The 16256-nt window shown below is 32.1% G+C and overlaps 1 protein-coding gene across 1 annotated transcript in view; it reads left to right on the top strand.

Annotated features, from left to right (window-relative positions):
• The first annotated feature begins 464 nt into the window (after nucleotides 1-464).
• CNTNAP2 (contactin associated protein 2) overlaps nucleotides 465-16256 on the top strand; it is a 2968630-nt gene continuing 2952838 nt past the window's right edge. Inside the window, exon 1 of the mRNA XM_074193472.1 lies at nucleotides 465-1319. Within this exon, the coding sequence (XP_074049573.1) occupies nucleotides 1223-1319 (97 nt within the window). The 5' untranslated portion in view covers nucleotides 465-1222. The remainder of the gene's footprint in view (nucleotides 1320-16256) is intronic.

Below are 16256 nucleotides of genomic sequence, written 5' to 3'. Positions count from 1 at the left end.
GGAGCCTGTACCATCTCTATTTGAAGGGGAGGAGAGAAGAAAAACAGAAGTCATCTGGGGTAGGGGTGGGGGTGGGGGTGAGTCGCCTTTTTCGAAGCCGGGTGGGAGCATTCAGCATAGGGGGTGCAACAAAAAAGATTACCAAGCGAATCTCCCAACTTCAGAACCACGGACAGCTCAGCTTTCCAAAGGCTTATTGGAGAAGCCAGCTTCCTTATCCTTCCCCCAGCCTCAAGCCTAAGGACTCGGGCCCTTCCGCTTCATTCTCCTCTGATTTTTTTTGCTTCAAAGCGAGGCAAAGGGAGGGGAGTAGGGTCCTGACAATCGGAGGGGTACAGTAAGGAGGAGGAAGAGGAGGAGGAGTCGGGGAGGAGATAGGAGAGGCAGAGAGAAGGGAGGGTTTCCCACCCCACCCCCTCCTCCTCCCCTAGCTTGGGGTTGCAAGGAGCCTGTGCTTGCTGCTGCTACTGCTGCTGCTGCTGACGGCGGCAGTGTTTCCTCTTCATCCTCCTCCTCTAGCTGCTGCTGCTGCTCCCACTGCTGGGGGAGAATGAGGAATCCTGGGGAAGGGGAGAGCTGAAGCGGGAGTGTCTGCCTGCCGGAGGGAGAGAGCGTGTGTGTTTAGCTGTGTGTACGTGGCTAGAGCACTACATATATCACATATATATGCATACACACACACACACACACACATATATATATATCTATCTATCTCTGAGCTGAGGGGCTATTTGAAATCTTTCTTGGTCGCGCTGCTCAGTGGAGAGAGAAGCGCTCTCCTGCAGTGGTAGAAGCAGCAGAGGCAGCGGCACCACTATCCCTCTCTTCCCTCTTTTTTTCCCCCTTTTGCATCCTCTTTTTCTTCTCCCCACTTCCTTCTGTGGTCTTTTTGGGAGGAGGGAGTGGGGTGTTTGTTGGGTTTCCCCCACCCCCTCCTTCTTTTGGCAAATCCCTTCCTCATGACATTACACCGGCTTGTTGCGAAAGAGGCAAATACCCATCACTGAGGGAGAGAGGACTCACTCTACTGCTCCGAGCCCGAGAGGACTAGAGACTGGAGAAGAAGCGGGGAAACGAAGGGGAAGGGACTTGGATTCTTCCTTTATCTGGAAGCAACGCACCTTCCTACAAGAGCAAGACAGACAGACAGCGAAGTGGACGGACCTTTGTCACGGCAATTCTGCAGTGAGCACTGGTGGTAGAAGGAACCGGGAGGAGAAGGATGGTTATGGTCTCGCGAACCGGCTGCGGGGCAGCTCTTTTCCTTTGGATTTTGAGCAGTATTAGCTGCAGAGCCTGGACAGCTTCTTCTACTTCCCGTAAGTAGCCCCGCTGTTTCTTTCCCGGTGGTTTTATTAACCTGAAGGATTTCGGTGTCGCATTGATGTTATTCCACCCTGTGTATCAACTCCAGAGTGCGTCTGCCGTTCTTTTCCCTTGATTTGTGTATGTGTCTCTGCTGTCACGCACTTGCAGTCACTGCAGCAGAGAAACTCCAAAACCTAGCGCTCCAGCTTTGGAAGGGGAAGTGGTTTTTGACTGTGGTGATGTTACTGGAAAGTTGGTTCTGGCATTAGAGAGATAATTCACTGCACCTGCTTGGTCCTAGTGGTGCTAGTTTAGAAGACAGCTGCTTGGAAGTTCTTCCTCCTCTTCCTTGTTTTTTTTTTTTTAATACATCAATGGCTTACTGAAATTGGCTTTGATAGCCCGAGTAAAGAAAAGTGAAAGCCAAAGCAAGTTGGTATTTAGGAGTTTACATTTTTACTAAGGATTTAGTCTGATAGGGCCAGAACACAAGTTTGTAGAGTGCAATTTAGATTGCCCAGGACATCTTTTACTTCTGTTTTCTTCTAAAGAAAACGTGATGTCCCTTTGGTATTTCCTTGCTAAAACTGAAGATAGTGAAACTAAACACAGTAGCTAGAAATGGTGTAACTTTGTACAGTTTGAAGCTAATGCATCACAGTCATGGAACTCAGGGCAAGGGTAGTTTTTTAAATATAAGATCTATAATATTATATTGCACGAGTTTCTTAGAAAGGCTTTCAAGTAAATGTCATTCTGGGCATGCCTCTACATTAGCCAACCAAAGTAGACTGTTCATCTTTTTCATTACGCTGGAATAAAATGGAACACACCAACTCAAGTTCTGCATTGCTTTGCTAGAGCATAATGCACCGAAAAAGAAGAGGCACTGACTCTCCTTTTGTTTCAGGAAGAGTTCATGCTCCAGTCATTTGGTTGCATGGGTCAAGGTTCTAGGCTTAAGGGGATCTTGGGAAATTTATAAGCAGCAAATATTTAAATGTTTATAAGTAAACTTATAGAGTCTGACCAGATATTTGGAATCAGAAAAAGAAAGTATTTTCAATTTGGAAAAAGAAAGTTGATTTAGTTTGTTCTATTTACCATACAGATATGTTAATAAATCTTCTGCATTAAATGCAGGCAAGTTTGCAATGTGCAACTAAATATTACAATAATGTTTTATAAAGTTTGTGTAAGTTTATACACTGGTTATCAATTTTGATTTTTCTTAATTGATAAGCACCCCAAGAAGAATCTATATTAACATCATATTTTGAGTAAATTCATTCTCTTTTTTGATTGACAAAGACTATAATAGCCTTTTGTTAAAACTATAATTGCGCTTTTTCTACTTGGTTATGGTACAGGGATAATGTACAATATTTAGGGTAGTTTCTAAGATACCAATTTTATTGCTTCAGTTGAGAAGAAGTTTTCTAAAGTTTTCATAAAAAAACAGAACTTTAAAATTCAATGACATCTCTACTTTATAACAGATTGTCAGAATTATATTGATATTATGAACATATGTTATTCCCTGAGTCAGTTTCTGTGTTGAAATAACAATTAGAATACTGAACTAATGTGATTTAGAAGGTAAAATGTTTACATTGTTTAATATTTTGGCATTCATCAGAGAACATTTTAGAATACATTGTGGGATTTTTCTAAATATAAGTTCATCATTGCTATATTCCAAATCAGTTTTCTATCTTGTGTGAAACTCATTAAGTTTTCACAGACTTTTGGATATAGTTCTCTATATCCATCAGTTATAGGAAACTATTTTCCTAAGTCAATAATGGAATGAAATTAACATTTTGGTCTCCTTGACATCTATTTTGCTTATTATTTGAGGTCACTTAAGTATAAGATAAAATATTATTATGAGAAAAATACTTTGGATTTTACATTTAGTCATTCATTAATTTACTCACATATCAAAGTGTTATTTATTTTTGATTCAACAAGAAAGCCTGTGTACTTACATATTATATCTGTCTCTGTTACTTTTATTTGCTATAGTTCATATACAATGACTTGATAAATACAGTCTTTTTCAGTTTAATTAAAGGTGTCACTTCTAAAAGGGCATATTTTTTCAGAAGTCAATATGAAAAATAAAACAATTCCCAGAAGACAATGCTAATAATTCACTCTTGTTCTGCACATTTACACTTCCAAAATTCTGTTTAAATCTATGTACCATGTGCCCTTGAGATTTAGCACATTGAATGTAGAATAAAATATGGTTAACTACTTGAATCAAGGATAATGAACAACTCAACCAGGAGAGGTCATCAGAAGACAAAAAGTAACATGGAAAAAATCTAAGTTTAATACTTTTATTCTGTATCTACTTTCCAATTATGATAGTTAAACCAGCACAGTATTATGGTCCCAATCTCTTTGGAATATAATATGTAAGAATGTTTAGCTATTTGTTTCAGATAAAATATGAAACTATCTGAAAGTTTTTCTAGTTTATGACTTGATTTTTCTCCTAGTTATATGTCACTAAATTTAGTAGAGTAACTTTTAACTCTCAGTATTATTTTTCCCATAATTAATAAAATTTTGAATATACTTTACTAAGTCCAGGTCTATTATTAAGATTTTTTTCTCATTTTAGTGGTAAATTATATAAACTGATATTGGATCTATGTATTCACTTCTCTTTCCCATACATTCATAGATTGTGTGAATATAGGTAAAGGCTTTTAATTTTATAGATTTTAGTTAAAGAATTTGGACATTATTTCAAAGTCTGCATTTTTGAAGTTGAAAGTGAAGTTGTACCATTACCAAGTCACTTTAATCAATTCTCAAAATAGGCTGCTTTAATCTAGTTTTACTGACTATATTGATTATATTATTTTGATAATGGCCAATTTTCCAGATTACTTTGAATTGTGAAGAACCCTGGAGTAGAATTTAAGTAATGACATGTAATACTTGTGAATATTTATTGCAGTACAATTTGTTCAAAGTCTCTGTGTTTTATATAGATGTAGATTACTATGTATTTCTGGGGGGGGGGTGGCAGAGACAGAGGCCCACAGAAACAGAGACAGACAGAGACAGAGAGAGACTTTATTATGGAAGTTTGAGAATATTTCAAGTAGATAACAATGCATTTTAGCAAATTTCAAGTATTCAAGGGAACTAGTTTTATAGTGACCTTGTATCTAGTTCATTTCTCTTCTTTTCTAACTATCTCTCATCATCAAATAGTGCCTCTACAAAGTATAAATTAAAGTACACAATGTAAAAAGCTAATATGAAAATGAATGTTCTAAATTCATCTTGAGCTTGAGCTCAGTAATGATCCTTTCTTGTTGAAAGAGACCATTTAAACACAGTGTAGTGTTTTATTCTGGGTGAATTAATTGGTTGATAACAGGCAGTACTTATTTACTCACTCCAGACTGATGACCATACAGGACAATTGTTATTTACTTATTAGAGAGAGAAATGTGCAATCCTGGTTCTCATTATAGTCATTGCCACCCAGGAGAAAGACATCTCACTTTAGACAAAAAGAGGAACATGGTCATTTCCTCTCAATAACTTCATATAGCTGAATATTTTTATAAACTTCTGTTTTTTTCTTTTCCTTTCATATTTATATATTTGGAAATTTTATCACATACTATTTTATTTGTTCTGTGATATCAAAACTATTTAAGATTTCAAGTCATGTCTTATAAAAGAGTTCTCTCCTTTGACTGCCAGGCATGTTTTCAGTTTCAAATCAGTTCCACATTTTTATTTTTTACTTTCTTGAAATGAATATACATACATATACATACACACATATACATATATGTAGGTATGGTATATATAAAGCACATACATATATGTAATTATTTTTTCTCTAGAAGAAGCTTTCCATAGTTCTTGTAAGATGAATTTATAGGCATTTTTGGCTTATAAAATTTGAAAGTTAAGAACTCTGAAGTCCCCTAGGGGGCAGACATATCAACTGATTTTCAAAAGATTTTGCTTGAATGCCTCTCCCTACCTCTGAGGTAGTTTTGTAAAGTTATTCCAAGACTATAACTTGGGTATGCCTCTAAGTTTTTTTTTATTATTCAAATACAAATATGTTTTCATTTTAAATATTAATCATAATAGTCATATCTTCTGCAGCAACCATTTCACTCATAGGCTTATCAGACTTAATGGAATAAAGTCACAAATAATATATGATTTCAGTATTTTCCCTTTAGTGCTGAATCACTCTGTTCTGAGTTTTGTTTTATTGCTTCTCATTTGTTGAAGGCTTTAACAATAGAGACATGTGTTGATGAAATTTAAACTTCAGAACTACATTGTTAAATGAAATAAGTCAAGTGCCATACTGATTCTTCTAGGCCATCTGTACTTTGAATTGGATGTTGGTATTTTCCGAGAAATGAGAATTGTAAGAGCAAATGGTTGTCAAAAACACGAGATAAAAGATTGAGATTACATGGAAAGGAATATATACATGTAATAGTCGATGAATATAAGAAAAGGAAAATGAATCATTATATAGTTTTTAATGCCTCAATATTAAATTCAGTAATATGATTATGTTAATTAATAAGGGAATATTATTCTTTGTAAAAGAGTGCATTGATTTTCATTAGAAATCTATCTAAACTATCTATAATCAGTTAGATATGAATATCAGTTACAATATTTCTCATAACATCTCAAGAAGACTCCACAGGTTTTAGCTTTGGCTTCTATCATTTAAAGTCTTTTATATATAGTAAAATGGAAGCTTATAGGTGACATATCTGCAGATGCTCTCAGTGACTTAGCACTTTCCTGGAATGCTTTGGATGTTTTGTATTTAAATTCAGATAGTGTGCTGAAATATTGCTGTTTTTGATGTTTTAGTATTTTATGCAGGAATACACTATAATGATATAAAATAGTGTGAGTAATTTTTAGTAAATAATTGATCTGTGTTCTTAATTGAATTGATAACTCTCTGTATAGGAACTCCCTCTGCCAAGACAAGTTACAGTACTTATGTTCCAACCCATCTTTGAGTTAATAAATAAGCCTTTGGGAGTTACTTGAGACAAATAGATGTCATTACTATTGGGATCATATACCTAATCAGCAGCAGAGGCAGTTTATCAACTTCAGTCCTTTGGACCAGCCACTATACTATGCTAGCTCTATATGTATGCACATTTTTATGGAAGAGATGTACCACTGAGGAATTTTTCCTTTTGCTTAGACTCAGTACAGAATTGTTCTCTCATCCATATTTCATGGCTAATACTATTTTTAAAACTTAAAAATACTACATAAGGAATGAAAAACTTTCATATTAGTGATTACATATCTATTCAGTGCCTTCCATTCAGTAAGTGAGTAAATACCACACACCAATGAGCTCTCAGGATTTTACAATATATTTTTGTTCTTTTATATAATCATGAAGGTTCAAGAGTTTTAGTTTATTGATTCTTAAAAAAATCTGCTATTTGTGCATTGTAAACAAGGCAGGTTATTTTATTAACAGTTAAAATTATAGTATTATCTACCATCTTCACTATCATAATTTTTAAAAATGAATTTGCTAAGATAATCTTTTGCTTCTTTTCTCTATGCAATTTATTATTACAACTCAAAAAAACTGATTATTTTCATTTTATTTTATAGTTCTCTAGACTTTAAAACTTCCCCTGATAGTAGGAAATCTGGAAATACAGATGTATATGGTTGACTATGGATTTGCTTGCTCAGAATATCATATTTTTGTATGGTATGAGAGAGTTGAAGAAATGCAGCAAAGCTCCTGAGGGTCATATTTTACATTTTCCTTGGGTTTGAAATATTCTTATATATACAAACAGTTAAATTATTTCCTTTAATGTTTCTACATTTGAAAAGTGGTAAAATTAGATCATAAGATCTGCTAAGAATATGTCTGTATTTCAATGGAGAAATATTCCTAAATGCATTCAATATTTTCTTAAGTTTACAAAGGTGCTTCACCTCTTCCTTTGCATTAGAGTGGTGATTAAGGACTGTGAATCATAGAGAATAATACCATAACTTCCAGGAGTCACCTACTGCAAGATATTTACATCCTGAACTACTCTAGGTATATTGGTGTTTGTGTATGTGTCTATACTATATTACATAAAATTTAATTCGGTTCAAGAAGGACTTGACAATCTTTTTTATATATTAGATGTGACACTAAAATTCTGCATAATGTAGGCAATTGTACATTTTATTAGAATTTTCTACTGACTTTTATTATGACTTTAGAAATATGTTCCTCCTAACACATTACAGGGAATGGTTGAAAAATGTATAACTCATAAATTGCATTGAGCAAAACTAAATTTCAAAAAAGTGTTACATTAAAGTGATTATCCTCAAGCATTATATGATAATGAAGTTATTTTATATTGCCATATTTCCAAGGAAATGAATGAGATGGAAATGTTTTAATGGAATTATTTCATGATAAACATACTTCATCAATTAATTAAACATTCAATTTTTGATATGAAAGTGAGGGAGGTATTTTAAAAGACTCCACAATATGGAGGATAGTTAAGTGCACATTGGTCAAGTTTTTGATAAGCACATTTTAATCAAATACTTGCTCATAGTTTCTCCTTCCATATTCATTTTAGGATAATTTTTGTAGCTGTTCTAGTAAGTCATAATATGTGTCTGTGTGTTTATATACTATTTTTATATACATAAATCTATGTATTTATATATATTTACAGTTATATATATATATTTATATGCATATATGCACATATACGAACATAGAATTACTTCATCCATTGATAAAATGTATACATTGAGCCCACATAATCTAAGCAAAATCTAAACAAAACTATTGTGAGATGTAATAATTTTACTTTTATTTATATGTAATGAACTGGATTATTAGAAGATTGTTTCATTCTCTAAATCATATGATGGAAAGTGGAAGCAGGTATTTATTCAACCCTTTATTTAGAAGAGGATGGAAATATCTGGTCCATGGGTCATTTGGTCTTATGCTTCCAGGATTGGAATTCAATAATTTTCTTAAAATTCTCTGTGAAAAATTATCGATATGATACTATAGTAAAGATTATATTTTATTACTATATTTGAAAACATTTCAAGTCATAGTCTTGGGATTAAAACTGAAGGAGAACCTCCTAGGCCCTCTTGTCTAATACTTTCATTTTTTAGTTTTTAGTTTTTGCAAGGCAGTGGGGTTAAGTGACTTGCCCACGTCCACACAATTAGGTAATTATTAAGTGTGTAAGGCCAGATTTGAACTCAGGTACTCCTGACTCCAGGGCAGGTGCTCTATCCACTGTGCCACCTAGTTGCCCCTAATTCTTTCATTTTAAAGATGAGTTCACTATACTGGAAGGCTGGCCAAGATCACACAGGTTATTTAAGAATTAGAGGCTAAATTTGAATCCAGATTCTCTATAGAATTGTCTTTCTTTTTTTTTTTAGAGTTTTGCAAGACAAATGAGGTTAAGTGGCTTGCCCAAGGTCACACAGCTAGCTAACTATTAAGTGTCCGAGGCCAGATTTGAACTCAGGGACTCCTGACTCCAGGGCCAGTTCTCTATCCACTGCACCACCTAGCTGCCCCAATTGTCTTTATTTCTGATAGAGATTTTCATTGTTTTCCTTAAATAGATTTTTATATGCTATTATTGTTTTTTGTGACACTTATTAAGCTCATTATATCAATGTGCTTTCTTTTGTAAATGAAGATACATCATATTTCCCTTAGACATTTCCTGAACAGAATATCATCCTGTCTACAAGGCTTCCTTAGCCTCCCTCCCCGAATAATCTTTTAAGATTAAATAGGATATCATTTATGAATTTGTGAATCTTTTCCCAATCTCTCCATTGCCCCCTAAGGCATATTTTTTTTCTTATCTGTGTATAGTCTTTCTCCCAAGATAATTTTCTTTTTCTATTTGCTTTTGAATTTCAGAACCCAGAAAATTGTGTAATGCAGAAAAGGACTTAATAAATTATTTGTGTGTTTGTTTATAATATGTATTATATACAAACAAACAATATATGCATGGATAGAAGGATGCATGTATATCTGTGTACATATATGCATTTGTACCTGCTGAATAAATGAGTGAAATGAAATGCATGAAATAAATGAAAAATGATAGATGATTCAGTGTCAGAAAAACAAAATGGGAAGGAAGTTTAGAGAGTAATTAAACCTATATCATAATGATGAGAGAGTTAAAAGGAGAGGTGAAGTAACTTGATCCAGATCACACAAATGAGAAAAAAATGGTTTACATATCAAATCTCCTAATTCTCAATCAAGTGCTCTTTCTTATACTATGCTAATACTCAGGGATAAGATAATGTTTCATATAACTGATTTATGTTATGTAATATATAAAGAGATGATACCTTTTTCTCTAATAATGTGGGTTTCTTTGGAAATATTTTATCATCAATAAATATAGAATGAATATATTATTTTAACTGGAAGGTTTGCTCATACCCATTAGACCTTAAAGCTGTAACGTGACCACTTTGATGTCTTACAAAAAATTCCCCCAAATCCCCTAAACAAACAAATAAATAGATGATAGATAGATAGATATGAAAGCAATAATTTCGAGATTGTATAGATAAAGAACAATGTCTTGGGATTCAAGGAGCCATAGGTCTAGACCTAGAAATCAATGCCACTTGTCTGGCCCTTCATGTCTATTTCTGATTGAAATGGTCACTTTAAGCATGTTACTTCAACCAACTTAACATCAATTTCACAATCTGAAGAATGATCATTGATAGAAGATTAATTAGTAATAATGTTTTATTTTGGAAGATATTCTTGGGCACAAAATTATCAATGTATGTAATCAGCAAGTCCATGGCAGCAAAGTTATTTTTTAACAGGGAGCATGTCACATTAGCTATGAATTATAAAATGCTAAATGAGGTGACTTCTCTCTTTTTCTCTGACTTCTTACTGATTTACTCACCATACATACTTAGATGATATGTTGAACTGTATACATTCAATTCGAAGAACTACTGAAAATGAATTCAATGTATTTGAAGATTTTATTTTAGCATTTAATTTTAATAAACAATCCTGTTGAGATATATTTATTTTTGTTTCTGACTTTTTTTAAATTATGTAAGTTAGTCATTTATATTGGAAAATATAAATGTGGATTTTGTCATATAAATAAGAATCACAGAGTAAACTTGCTTATGTTTGGAAGACACTGGTGAACTACTTATATCATCTCTAAAATATCTTTTGAAAGTCACTGATCTATTGGTTTTTATGATCTAGATTTTTCTTAAAATTAAGTTCTAATTCCCAAAGTATAAGGTAAGGAATTTCTTCACTCCTTCTTCCTGAATGCTTTCGGCAACATATTGCTTTTGATAAAATGTTTTAAAGACTATGATAAGGGCCCTCTCAAATAGAATTAACCTGAATTTATTTTTGCATTTGTCTGAAGTGCTATACAATAAAAATAGTGACAGTTAATAACATTATCTAGAGTACAGAAATTTACAATGCTACATATGGGGCAAAGATATTTATGGAAGTTGGTGTGGGGCTTCACACCAAGAAGAAAAGTATTTTATTAAGTTGGCCGTGGAATTGGGAGTCAGGTGAAGAGTCTAAATTGGGTGGCTCATAAAACATGATGCATTTTTATCACACTTGGGACTTAATGGGTTGATATGGAATCCTCTAGTTTAGCTAAATGGAGCTGGAAAATCAAAGAGCTTTGTCACATATTGCCATTGGGTCCTCTGCCTGTTTAGAACTAGGACTAAGCAATTGCCAGATTTTGTGGGTAAAGCTAACAGAATGAGATATGAACAGACATTAGTAGGGCATAGAGGTCACTGAAATAACACGTATTCTGAGACTGGTCAAACTAAAATATTTTTAAAGAGAAAGAAATGCAGAATTGAGGAATACCAGATTCATAGAAGGCATTCATCAGAGTCAAAACTTTGATAGATGAACAGTTAAAAGGTGATGATCACCCCTTGGACCATTAAACATGGATTTAGCTCTAGCTTTTGGTTTGTTTCTTCATAATAAACAAAGACATACTGATTCTATTTTAAGTTTATTACAGCAATGACAAAAAACTAATTTGAGGAGATTTTCAGATGACTGAGGCTGTATTTTCTTTGCTCCCTTCTGTACCCTTTCTATTTCTAAAATGAGAGAAGTAGGTGAGACCAGATGGAATTCTTTCTATGTCAGACTGATCTGGGAGTTAATCACTCATATAGATATAAATTCATATTAATTATAGGATTTTTTTGTAATTCTTGATGTGAATGTTGGGAAATCACTTCAGAGCAACATGACTAATAGTAGAGTCTATAAGTCATTATTAATAGTGGTAGATTATTAAATAAAAAATAAGGACTTTTCACAAACTACATAGTTTTAACTCACATATTCCTCAGAATATCAACCTTATTATTTCCAACTTGACTTTTAGAGAACTAATGTTCAGAATTATTAGTGACTTATCCATGGTCACAGAACTACAACAGTACTCACATTAATATTCAGACCTTTTAATTCTGTCAGCTACTGTTTTCATTTTTCAGTGCTATCTCTTTGCTATTAGGAATTAAATTATTAATAATTAAATTTAACAATACTTCAAACACTTCTCAAGTGAAAAGTTAATGTATATGGCATACCACCTCTATTTTCAAGCAATTAAGACCCATACTTCAGAGGCAACTTTCTTTTATTCTATTTCTATGAGTTTGAAACAGTCAGTAGTATTATTTTTTGTATGTCTCATAGCTAATGAAGGTGAAGGAAAATATGAAAACTATATACAAACATAATAAATAAAATTTGAATTTCCCTATTGCACAAACTTCATAATCTATTGTAAGTGTAATCTGTAGTTATTTTCTTCAAACCATAGGCAATATGAATGGGAAATCAATTATGTTGCCGAGCTTTCTTTTGCTAAAAATAAAGTAAGATATTTCAAGTCTATGTTCATTCTTTTTCCAATTAATTTTATTGAAAGTAATAAGACTTATTAAGTGTTAGATATTTTTCACACTTGATCACAAAATGTATGAAAAGGACTAAAAATGATAGTGAAAATAATAGTGAAAATAGTTATTGAAATATCTGTTGGGCTAATTTGATAAAATAGAATTTAAAATCCCCAAATAAAATTAATCATATATTACTGATGCTTTTTCCCAAACATACTCACAAAAAACTAATTACAACAATAATAATTTTATATATATATATATATATATATATATATATATATATATATTCTAGCATGACTTTAACACCAAATTCATATTATTATAGCCTATATTTGATAATTACTGCTTTAATCATACAACTATATTGATTCTCAATACAACTTATTTTGTTTTCCCTCTAACTCATCTTGCTTTCAAATTGTTTTGGGGATATACTTTTATGAATAAATGTGTCATTCGTGAAAAAATTCATAATTTTATTGAATTCAAAAATAGTTTTTAAAAACTAATCACCTTTCTAGCTCAGAGTGAAATTAGATTCAATGACTTTGATGATTTTATGATTTGTCATAATAAATTTTTAAAATGTAGAGTCAGCATATAATAGAGAGTAAAAAAATTACATTCTGTGACAAGAGTTTTTGAGGAAGCAAAAAGACTCATCATATATACATTTACTAGATTTAATATCTCCATTTCACCTTCTCTCTTGCAATGATGCTATCATGATTATCTTCCTAGAGCACATTTCTAATCTTGAGATTTAATTCAATGAAAAATTTTCTAAAAATCAGTCATCTTAAAAATAGAAGGAAATAACTTGTGAAATGCCAAGATCCCAATTATTGGAAGCATTCATATGGCTCATGACATGGGATATTATATTATTCCCTCTTATAAGATTCCATGAATGTATAAATAAATATATATTAGTCATTATAGTTATTAATGGAATTAAAATATATTATTATTTTACCCTTTTACTTAAAAAAGCTTTAATATTTTCTTATTACTTCCCTAAATGAGTTTCAGTCTTCTTAACACAGCATGAAAGATCTTCTATTCTCTTGCCTCAACTTTAATCTCTTTAAATAAATGGATAGAGTTCTAGACCTGGATTCAGGAAGACCTGACTTAACTGCAATATTAGGTGCTTACTAAATCTGTGACACTGGGCAAGACATTTAACATTCATCTGACTCAGCCTTCTGTCTATTAAAATAGAGATAAAAATAATAGTACATACCTTCTCATAATGTTGAAACAATGAAAGGAGACTGTATTTTAAAACATTTCCATCCCTTAAAACAATATTACTTGTTATTATTACTGCTGCTGTTCTTTTGCTTTTGCTCTTCCTTCTCCTTTTTATCTTCCTCCTCTTCTTTCTCCTCATCTCACCTATCCTAACCTATTGTCCTAACTATTCATTTTTAACTTCTAGCCCTATATGTATATTTCCTCCAAAGAAGTGGCTATCAATTCCTGCCCATCCTGTGTGATACTTGTTTATATCATTCCATAATTCTCAAAAGGCCATAAATCCAACATGCTATTAGAAATCCTACTTGAAACCTATTGAAATTTTGAGGATTCCAGTGGAACTTCTAGACTTTTCATCAATTTTCTTTCATTTTTAGTACATTATCAGTCTTCCATTTTTTAATCATGTAATTTTATGATGACATCATCTATATTTTTTCTGTGTAATTACTATTTTGAAATAAAGTCAATTTGCATAAAATGAGTGAAATTATATATTTAATGTGTATGTATGTAAATAGATATGCACATAGAAACACTATGCTTTCATTAACCTGAATAATAATGTATTTCTTTAGATATGACTTTCTATGACAAGAACAAATATTAAATACTCAATCAGATTGACATAACCAATTAAAAACTTAAAGAAATAGCTTAGGAAAACCATCATTAAAAGCCAAAATAATTTGTTTTTAAAATGGGGATCTGTTTCAAGGTGTATAAAGTGTATAAATTTCTTTTTGTTTTTTGTTTTGTTTTTTGAAAGTGAGGGGGTTAAGTGACTTGCCTAAGGTTACACAGCTAGGTAATTATTAAGTGTTTGAATCTGAATTTTAACTCAGGTCCTTCTTCTTCCAGGGCCAATGCTCTATTCACTGTGCCACCCAACTGTCCCTAAACTATTAAGTTTTGGAGCAATGATTCACAGAAATCAGTGTTTTAATTGACATGATCATTCATTTTATCCAATGAGAAATTTCCTATTCATGTATTATTATTATTTTCTCCCTTTTAAAATTATTGAAGCTAAGTTAAAAAAAAAATCCAACATATGATTTCTTTGGGTGAATTTGGAAAGAAGATAAGAAGTAATTTGCAGTAGTAGACAGAGACCTGACTTTAAAGTCTATAAAAAATATTTTTAGGTTCTTCTTCTTACACATACTAGCTGTGTGACCATTAAAGTCTCTTAAAATCCCCTTTCTTCAGACAACTCTCTATATTTTTGAATTACAAGTGAATTATCAGGCTGTATGAGTGGTGGGCTTTTCTCTACTGGGAATTATTCATACAGTAATATTACAAATTTGTAGTCCTCTGACCCAAAATATTAAGGCTTTATTTTTTTAATAGAATCAAGGAAAGTAAAGACTTAATGATTGATTTTACTTTTTAGCTCTTTGGTACTGTAATTGTCCACTTTTCCTATTTTCTTGCTGAAAAACTCTAATCTTTGTCCTTATCACTGAAACTTAGTTTACCCTAAACTAAAAATTTATCTTTCAAATATTTTGTAAACATTAGAGACAAATTATAATTTTATTTCATTTTTATTTCTTTGATATTGCAAATGTGAATATTTTTTAGTCAGTAGTCAAACTACTTTTGTTAAAATACTAATTTTGATTTGTATTTCAATTTTTTAAAAATTCTGTTGCTTAAGAATTTGTTGTACTAGGGAAAGAATTCTAAGAATTTCTTCTCTGAAAGAATTTTATATTCATTCCTGAACAAATTGAGGTAAGCTGGAGCCAACCTCGAAGTGTTTTAATGTAAAAAACAAACAAATTTATTCATATTTGCAGGATTCATAGAGCACACAATTTAGTGATCTATTGGAAAAGAATCCCATGAGTAGGGGAAAATTCTTTGTTTCATAGATTGATCAGAAGAGAAATTGTAAAATTTAAAGTTAGGCAGTAAATATGCAACTTTAAGAGCTCATCTTCCTCTGTTTTAATCTTTTTAAAAAGAGAGGACACAGAGAGGAATAAGAGATAAGAAGGTTAGAAATGTAAACCAAGACTGTCCTTTTAACTGACTTTATAAATCTAGCAAGGCAACAATTCATCTGTGACTGAGACAGAGAAAAGCCATGAGCCATTGAATACTTGGGGATAAATTGCTTACAAAATTTTTAATGGAAACTGGCTTATGAAGTATCTTATTCCAAGGTAACAAATATAAAACCAAGTAGAAATTAGTGTTCTAATGAAGAATGTAGATAAAATCAGAACTTAATAGCCAATGATTGATTATAATTCTTAAATTAGTCAGAAAGGCACATAATTGCACCTTTGATTTTTTTCTTTAAAATTACTCTTTAAAACTATTTACTTCACTTTCATTTTTTTATTGCTTGGGTATTTTAATAGTTTCTGTATAGTTATTTTGAATGTTTCAAAGAGGAATTGAAAATATGCAAGAGTGCAGAAACCATTTTTAACATTAACCTACTGTGCTGCAAATACCAAGTTACAACTTGACTTTGTTGTTTTGTCATTTCATTTATGTCCAATTCTTTGCGATCCTTTTTTGAATGTCATTTAACAAAGACACTGGAGTGGTTTGCCATTTCTTTTTCCATTTCATTTGACAGTTGAAGATTCTGAGGCAAAGGGGGTTAAATGACT

Source organism: Macrotis lagotis, chromosome 7 (assembly GCF_037893015.1).
Source record: "Macrotis lagotis isolate mMagLag1 chromosome 7, bilby.v1.9.chrom.fasta, whole genome shotgun sequence".
Classification (NCBI taxonomy): Eukaryota; Metazoa; Chordata; class Mammalia; order Peramelemorphia; family Peramelidae; genus Macrotis; species Macrotis lagotis.
This window is presented reverse-complemented; position numbering and strand designations above follow the sequence as displayed.